Source organism: Sinocyclocheilus rhinocerous, unplaced genomic scaffold, assembly GCF_001515625.1.
Source record: "Sinocyclocheilus rhinocerous isolate Xijiao unplaced genomic scaffold, SAMN03320098_v1.1 scaffold1427, whole genome shotgun sequence".
NCBI classification, from domain to species: domain Eukaryota; kingdom Metazoa; phylum Chordata; class Actinopteri; order Cypriniformes; family Cyprinidae; genus Sinocyclocheilus; species Sinocyclocheilus rhinocerous.
This window is the reverse complement of record NW_015632469.1, coordinates 1,360,377-1,369,695: the sequence shown is the minus strand read 5'-3', so window position 1 is coordinate 1,369,695 and position 9,319 is coordinate 1,360,377. Positions and strand designations below refer to the sequence as shown.

The following is a 9,319-nucleotide window of genomic DNA, read 5'->3' as shown; positions in this document are numbered from 1 at the left end:
AAAAACAGAATTTTGGGGGAAAAAGGGGCAATTTCCCTTTTTTTTTTTTTTTTTTTAATTGCTCACTCGTAAAGACAGTCACTTGTTGCCACCTACTGGCGAAATGATGCAAGTTGCATTGAAGTCACAGAAACATGCAAACCCAGACAAGCGGAGACATACAAATGGTGAAAAGTCCCAGTGATTTTTATTTTCATCTGTCAGTCAACTTATATTTTATGTATATGTTTTATGAAGCTACCAGGAAAGCTAATTATTAGTTTATTAATTTAATTCATAGTATGTGCAAAAACAGCTCTGTTAATGTTTCTTCTCTCATCATATTGACAATTACCAATTAAGCGAATCACATAAATCATAGCCTATAGGCGAAATTAGACAAAGGTTAGTTTGCATCCCTGATTATACAGTATCTGTCAGTTGTTTAATATTTACACATCATGCATTATCTATTATATATTAAATGTTAAGTTCAGTTGCTTTATGGCCATCAACTGAAGCAGCCTCTGAACAGTAAGGCCCGCCTACTTTGATTTGATTGTTCATCTCAAACAGTTTGACACTGACAAGCACCAAAGTAGAGTTAATATTAAGCAATTCTTTCACATTTTGTATTATATAGAGTATATACCTTGGGAAAAATATGAGGCCCAGACCTCAGGGAGCTCAGCGGTGGTTCAGTCATGGTTAAGTGCTGTTAAATGAATTGCTCAGCCTAAAATGAATGTTCTGTCATCATTACTCACCCTCTGATTTGCCAGGTTGGTGGTTTGTCAGCACTGAGGACGCTCAAGGTTGGGTACCAGCCACATGTCTGGAGGCTCAGGATGACCCTGATGATTTCTCACTCCCAGCAGAAGAAGGTAGAGTCCTGCTTGTTATCAAATGTTCCTCATCTTCAGTCTTACTGGAATCAAATGTCTGCAACAACAAAAAAAACTCCTGTTTATTCAGATTTGGGATCTCGACAGGTGAAGTGTGTAATTTTTTTTGAATGCTCATTCCTAGTTTAATATCCAGAAACTATAAGAATGACAACTAGAAGTACGTTATTCATGGGTTGTCAAGAGTTTAAACTTTTTGTGGCACTTTCACAACATTTCTCCCATTAGCGGCGCTTCAAAGTTTGGAAATACAACTTCCAACATATTTCCATTAGTTCTTTTTACAAACAATAGAAAATGGACATAGCTTTTACTGTACCTTCTGATCACACTGCAAAGAGTGATGTTCTCCCTCAGTATTTGTCTTATTTTTCAACGCAAATGTCTAAAGATTATTAAATCAAGATGCATTGACTTGAGAAGCAATGAGATGATAAGTCTTGTTTTCTGTGAAACTGGTCAAAATGAAAGTGAGTTTATGATTTAAAGTGGAACAAATATCTGCTAATAAGCTCAGAAAATCAGTTTAATTACTTGAATTTAAAATTCAGTCCCATGTCCTGTACACATGCATTATATGAAGAAATGATGAGAAATCTGATATTTTTGGGTGAAAAATATACGGTGAACCTTGCTGAGCCGTAAAGACTCGAAGAGTCAATTGGGTGAAAACACCAGGCGGAAAACCATGCAGAACATTTTAACAGCCTGACGACACCCTAGCATCACATAAGTACAAATAAGCTTGTTTTTTGCAGTTCTGTTGAGTAGCACAAAAATTGCACACTTCACCAGAGGTTTTAGAAAGACAGTCTTACTCCGATGTTACTTAGAAAGAAAGTTGAGAAGGTTACAGTTATTCTCAGTTCTTCAAATGCGAGTGCAGTCTTTAGGTCAGTTCTGCACTATATAGCAAAGAGTAGATATTTGGTAGGCCAGCATATCCAGTATGAAGAGTCGTGACCTGAAGGTTTTCACATGTGTCTGCTTGCTCTCTGCTGGAGTGTGCCGGAGATTCTGGTCACTGCCGAGGCACGTTGGTCGCCGGCGTACTTTAGGGGATCTGTTCAGCACAGGCTTTGGCCAAGGTGGAGAGCACAGCACTTTATCACTCTATTGTGACGCATGCATGTGTGACCCCTGCATGCGGTGCATGCGCTGCAACCTGTAAGTCTTGTACAACTGACCACAGCACGAATCGGGGAATTGTAACACTGGTGCCATTTTTTTAAACAATACTTTCATTTTACTTTTAATTTTCTGGTTTGCTAGAGGAATTGCCGAAGCACATGAAATGCCCCTGTGAATTATATGGTGTTGACTGATGCATGACTGATCATGAAACCTCTGTAAATATACTGTAAATGTCAAACAATCAAACACAATCACAATTTAAACAGATTAAAGGGATTGTTCACCCAAAAATGAACATTTGCTGTTCATTTCAGGCCATCCAAGATGACTTTTCTTAAGTAGAACAATAAAGAAGATTTTTAGTTAAAACCGAGCTCCTTGGTGATTCATGGATTTAATGTAAATAATGTTTAGTTTCTTGCACAGACCAATCGTTTTGCTTCATAAGACCTGAATATATCATCAGGAGCCACGGGGATTCATTTTGTGTTCCTTAATATGCTTTTTTTTTTTATTCTCAAAGACAGGTAGCCATTGACTTCATTTGACTCATTTGACTTTTTTTCAGCTGAAATCAACTGAAAAAAACTGTTTTATTTGCTGCACCGGTGGGCTGTAAACTGCAATGCAGTACTAAATGACTCAACCCAGTTTCCAAAAAAGGACTTGGGTAACACTTTATAATAACTTTCATTAATAATATTCGTGAAATAATATTGCAATATTTCTCAATAAAAAAATCGTACTTTTGCCCAAACATGTTAGGGGATGTCCATTTCCTTAAGTCCTAATATTAAACTTCAACATGTAACTCAAACTGATACATTATATCATATGATAAAAAACATTGTAAGGTCAAAATTATAGATTTTTCTTTTATGCCAAAAATCATTAGGATATTAAGTAAAGATCATGTTCCATGAAGATATTTTGTAAATTTCCTACCGTAAATATATCAAAGCTTAATTTGATTAGTAATATGCATTGCTAAGAACTTCATTTGGACAAATTTAAATGCGATTTTCTCAATATTTAGATTTTTTTTTTTCAATTTTCCCATTTTTTTTATTTTCAAATAGTTGTATCTCGGCCAAATATTGTCCTAACCTAACAAACCATACATCAATGGAAAGCTTATTTATTCAGGTCAATTTTAAAAAATTTACCTTTATGACTGGTTTTGTGGTGCAGGGTCACATATGGCTTGTTGAGTCTAGTATTATGTTAATCATATCAGAAATAAATTTGAATGGCCCATATATTCACACAGTTTCACTCTGTGATTATTTCATTCCGTTTTGTAAAGTACGACGAAAATATATGAGATCACAGATAGGAAGTAAGTATGAAAAGCTGTGGAGAAATACAAAAATAAAATAATGTTCATGTGAATTACTTTGTTGATTGATGCATGACTTGTCATGAAAACGCTGTAAATAAAAATGTCAAACACAATCACAATTTAAACAAACTAAAGGGATAGTTTACCCAAAAATGAACATTTGCTGTTAATTTACTCACCCTCAGGCCATCCTAGATGTAGGTGACTTTCTTTAGTAGAACATTAAAGAACATTTTTAGCTAAATCAGTGGTCCTTGGTGATTCATAAAATCAGAGTCAGTGGTGATCGATCTTTGAGAATATAAAAAAACATACAGGCAACACAAAATTAATACCCGACGATATAAAAGCATTACTGTACCTGACGATATATTGAGGTCTTACGAAGTGAAACGATCGGTCTGTGCAAGAAACTGAACATTATTTACAACATTATTACCTGTAATCCAGAGCCTCAGGCAAACAGGGAAATCCTATTATTTTCTGCGAACTGATTCTTTTGGACCGTTTGTTTCAATTAACTGCTTTAAATCACCAGTTTGTTTACATAATCACGCAAGGACATTCACAGAACTGATTTGGGTTACGCCTCATAATAACTTTCATTAATAATATTCATGAAATAATATTACTCAATACATAATATTACTTTTGCTCATACATGTTAGGGGATGTTTATATCCTTAAGTCCAAATATTAAACTTTGACATGTAACTCAAATTAATACCTTATAACATATAGTTTGTTGACTAGTATTATGTTGTATGTTAATTATATCAGAAATAAATCGGAATGACCCATGCATTCACACATTTTCACTCTGCATTTATTTTGTTCTGTTTTGTACAGTACGGCCAAAATATATGAGATCACAGATAGAAAGTAAATATGAAATAAATATTGTTCAAACTAAAGTTTTCATCTGGCATAGAACTGAATCTATGATTAGAGATAAGCATTTAAACTATCAAACTTGGTGTGCTCATGCCATGTTTAGATTGTGATTTTGTTGGTAGCATGTGAAAACAATCAGTCTGCCCAGCAGATGTGCTTATGCTGTCAATACTTTGAGTCTCTGATGAGATCCGCCCCGCCCCTCCTTCATCTGCTATTCATCAGAAAACTCAAAACAGAAAGAGAAAATGCAGATTACAAGCAGCCAATTACTGTAAAATAAAAGCAAAGTGAAAAACGTTAAACTACATCAAATTTACCACTGCATGTTTTCAACTATTTTGGCAAAACAATGAAAGCATTATAAGCTCAATGAATCTTCTAAATAAATTCATGGATGTAATTTTTTTTTTTTTTCAAGCAATTGGACACTTTCTGGTTGTCGAGCTTTAGTTCCATTATTGTATTTGTATACATGTTTGTGCGTTTTCTAAAGAAAACGTAAGTGGTAAATGGGCTGTAGTGGTTGGATGTTATTCATGAACGGCACTTTTAACTTTTCAAATATCCCTTTCGTATCTTCAGAGGAAAAGTACACTGCGATCTATCCATACTCTGCACGCGATCAAGATGAAATAGATTTGGAGAGAGGCATGACTGTTGAGGTCATTCAGAAAAACTTGGAAGGCTGGTGGAAGATCAGGTAAAATCAAATGCAAATGTCCTCAGAAAAATACTTAACAGGCATTTTCTTGGAACATTCTCCCTTTTACCCCCATAGATACCAAGGAAAAGAGGGCTGGGCCCCGGCGTCCTATCTGAAGAAGGCTGATATCCTCAGTCAGAAGATGGCTGCTGGCGCTCCAGGTCATGCCAGCACTAATGACCTAGATGTGGCTTGCAAACAGCAGAATGCCAACAAGGAAAACAAGGAGAACCAGCGCGACCGATTTTCACCATTTTCAGAAAGCAAGCGCAGTAAGCAAAAATTTTTTCATTGTAATCTAAAAAATGACAAGTATTTAAGGTCTGAATTTAGCTTTGTGAAATTATGTGGCATAGCAGACGGGCTGCATGAGAACGCAAATTTACTCTCTGACAGTAGGTGGCGCTTATGGAACAACAGTGATACAGTGTTTCCTCAGTTATCGCTGTAAACATTGCATTGGAATTCATAAAAATGTTACTGGCCAACTGGTGATTGACAGTTTAATACACTCGCCAACAACAATTTTTACTCGCATTTAGTGCTTGGCGAGTTTTAATTTTAGGCTCTGGTTAATAAACTAAAGATTCCTCAAATATGCTGTCATTATTGCTAAATAATCCCCCAAAAAGCTATCAGGGCACCAAGGTGAAGCTGAGGTAAAAATAATACTAATTCATCCCTAGTTGTGTCATTCAAAAATATAAAGGCCTGATTAGCCCCATTTACATGCTTGATTGTAGTGCACTCTCAGTGCTGGGTTGCATCAGGGAGGGTATCCAGCATTAAATAAAGATTGTGGCCCTCTAAATTCTGCCCTCTTCTCTTCTGCAGAAGCAGGAGCGCGACAGAGACCTCCACCACGCCGGGATCTTACAATAGTAAGGGTGATCATTTACAATTGCATCTCAAATATTTCTAATTCTTTCTTCAAGGTTCTACAGGGATGTGCTTCACTTTTATTTGGTCCAGTACTTTTCTGTGGAGTTTGGCTCCAAACTTGATCAAACTCGCCTGCCAGTGACTTTCTAGTAATCCTGAAGACCTTGATTAGTTTGTTCAGGTGTGTTTGATTAGGGTTGGAGCTAAACTCTGTAGGAAAGTTGACCTTGAGGCCAGAGTTGAGAACCCCTGATTTATAGAGTTGAAATGCCATTCAAGATAACTGAGTTTGATTGGTTGGAGGATAGAGGAGCGAGGAAACAAGGAAGCAACAATTTTAGGATTGAGAAGCACCCAAGATTTTGGCATCCTAACTCTTGGCCTGTCTCTTATTCTAGCCACGAGGAGTGAATCTGCCTAAACCTCCAGTGCCACCACAAGTAGAGGAGGAGTATTACACCATAGCTGACTTTCAGACGACCATCCCAGATGGCATTAGCTTCCAGGCAGGAGTGAAAGTTGAAGTGAGTATAACAGCAGACAAAGCGTCGGCTTTCATTTTTGACTAGTTCTCAAATGAACACATCTGGATATTCCACATGCATCTTGGCATTTACCTCGCATCTTGTACTCCCAGGTCATTGAGAAGAACTCTAGTGGCTGGTGGTACATTCAGATCGATGATAAAGAAGGCTGGGCTCCAGTCACATTCATTGATAAATACAAGAAAACCAACAATGCCTCTAGGCCTAACTTTTTGGCCCCGGTTCCTGGTGAGATGGCTCAACCGAAGCTTGATGATCCCGCAAGCAATAATGCCAACTCTGAGAATTGTTGGTCCAAACCTTTACCAGACGAACCTTCATCCAACTCTGATTTCTCCACCCGTTCCAAGCTGAGAGAATGGAAGCCCAATGCAGTTAAAGGCAGCTCCCATTTTTCAGTGCCCTTACCTCCTCCTCCATCTTCACCCATGGCTGAAGAGAAGCCAGCTTTACCGCCAAGGAGAGAATCCATCAACAAGAGCCTGGAACTGGAGGACAAACCCAAAGCAGACCTTCCTAAACCTCTCCCACCCAAACCACCAGCCCCAGGAGTCATCGTCCCATTGGTGACTCCAAAAGCAGCTCCTCTCAAGCCAGACAAACCCCCAGAGATAAAGAAGGAGGAGAAGAACAAGCAGCTCTACCTGCGCAATGAGATGGGCTTGGAGTGTGGCCACAACATCTCAGCCAAGGAGGTGAAAAAGTTCAACCTTAAGCATGTGGCCAAGCAGCCTCCCAAACCCAAAGCAGATTCGCAAGAAGACAAACCGGATTTGGCCAGCCCAGCTCCGTTCCTCAAGCCGAAACCAGTGGTCAGACCAAAGCCCGCCCCTGCGGCCAAACCAGAGCCAGTGGCCAAGAATGAGCTGGACATCACAAACCTTCGGAGTAAGCTTCGTCCATCTAAACCTCCAGAGCTCAGCAGCAACTCGAGTGATCCCAACCAGCAGAGTGATACTCCCCCAAATAATGGCAGAACAAACGAAGAGTCAAAATCCCACAATAAACAACAAAACGGCCATGACCCATCAGAAACAACTAAACCACCACCAACAACACCACCAAAAGAGCCTCCCCAGAGGCCTTCTGTGGCACCTAGAAGACCTCCTCCACCAAAGAAGAGTTCTGAGCCAGCCAGTTCTACAGACACCAGAGCTCCCCAAAAAGACTTGCCAGAGGCCAAGCCGGCCGTCCCTCCTCAAAGCAGACCCCCGCCGCCCAAAACGAAACCAAAAGACAAGGAGAAGGAAGAACCCAAGGCCAAAGTACCTGTGCCACCAAAGCCCCTCATTAAGACAGAAAAACCAGGGCCTCCGAGAGACAAACTCCCACCTCTTATCAAGGATCCGGCCAAGGAGGAGCTGTTCTTAGCTGTGGCTGACTTTGAAGGAGACGAGCAGACACCTGGCTTTAAAGAGGGCGCTGTTTTCGAAGTTCTGGAGAGAAGTAGCGGCGGCTGGTGGTTTTGTAAAAATGTGAGCGATGGGCCAGTGATGGAGGGCTGGTTCCCTTCCAATTACCTGACCAAGAAACCTTAGGTACTCTTGACACGGCTGCCTAAAGAAAACTTATTTAATTAACATCCTTTATTTATGGATACCTTTTTTTTAAAATGACATTCCATCCTTTGCAAGTTCAAACAGGCCATAATAATTTGTTTGCTTGCTTTTTTGTAACTCTTTTCCCTTTTGGGGAAAACCATATGTGCTTTCATATGTTAGCACTGAACATCAAGGCTCTTGCCTATTCTTATATTAATCAAACCTTATATGTATCGCTAAAGGTTTAAGTGACTAGCAATATATAAATGACTTTACGCAGCCTCCATGATATTGTGCCTCAATATAATATGCAAAGCGCTCTGTGCTTTTGCCGTAGATTATGCAAAACGTGATGTCTGAGCAGTGTCTATCAGCAGATTCGAAATTCAATATTACGCATACTATGAATCCGTACAAGTAGCAGGCTTGAGCTTACATGGCATAGCCTGGAGTACTTGTTAAACCAGCTTCCTAATGCTAGATTTCCATTTTGAAGCTTTTAGTTTACAAAAATTGGTCTGCTTTCTTGTTCTAACACTACAAGACTCTACAAATCATGTTGGTTATTTATCTACGTTATTGTTGTTTCAGTCTGCACTTTTTTTAATAGACTTTGCGTAGAAGTCTGCACTGGGGAACTGATGAGTAAAGGGAAGGTGCAGAACGAGGAGAAACCGGAAACAAACACATGGCCTTAAGGTTTACAGAACAGTGGCACCCATTTCTAGTTTCACTTTCACAGTTAATTTCTGTCACATGAATGTTCTAGCAAACATTGATTTTAAAAAGCAGCCTCTTTTGCAGTACCAATCATACATTAGTGAATAACAGAATACCTCAGAACAGCCATGATATCGTCATTATTTTATATGTCAGTATTGCCCAAACAAAGTATTTTCATATCACTGACAAAGGTGTTTAGATATTTTACAAACATTGTCAAATGTTTTAACATTCATGCTTGACTGGTTTCAAGCATACATTTGATAAACATGTTTATTTTTAGCAACACTACATTTGAAAATGTGGTTTATTATGTTACTGAAATATTTCTTGTCTTTTTTTAGTTTTATTTTCCATTCATTTATCAGAAAAACAGTGTTAAATAGGTGCCCAGTCTGACCTGACAATACCAGGAGCACTGAAAATATGCTCATTTTGCTCTATGGTCATCAGCTCCTAGTTGCTATGAAATGCATTCATAAAAGCACTCCATCTATTAATAAATGTACAACAAATGCAAGTGCCTGAGTTTGGAAAGGATAATGGAAGGTGTTTCTGAAGTTGAGAAGTTTTTGCAAGAAAATGACTGAGAAAAAAAAATTATATGAAGTATAATAGAGAGAAGAGGGTAAATGCTGCAAGTATGAAACAAAAAATGTTGAGACTCA

At 38.6% G+C, this 9,319-nt stretch overlaps 1 protein-coding gene across 1 annotated transcript in view; it reads left to right on the top strand.

The window, feature by feature from the left end:
• The window catches only part of sh3pxd2b (SH3 and PX domains 2B), a 37,847-nt gene extending 29,138 nt beyond the window's left edge, over positions 1-8,709 (top strand). The window contains exons 9-14 of the mRNA XM_016555410.1: positions 762-863; positions 4,840-4,957; positions 5,036-5,232; positions 5,795-5,841; positions 6,241-6,366; positions 6,480-8,709. Coding sequence (XP_016410896.1) covers positions 762-863; positions 4,840-4,957; positions 5,036-5,232; positions 5,795-5,841; positions 6,241-6,366; positions 6,480-7,925 — 2,036 coding nt within the window. The 3' untranslated portion in view covers positions 7,926-8,709. The remainder of the gene's footprint in view (positions 1-761; positions 864-4,839; positions 4,958-5,035; positions 5,233-5,794; positions 5,842-6,240; positions 6,367-6,479) is intronic.
• Positions 8,710-9,319: the final 610 nt, after the last annotated feature.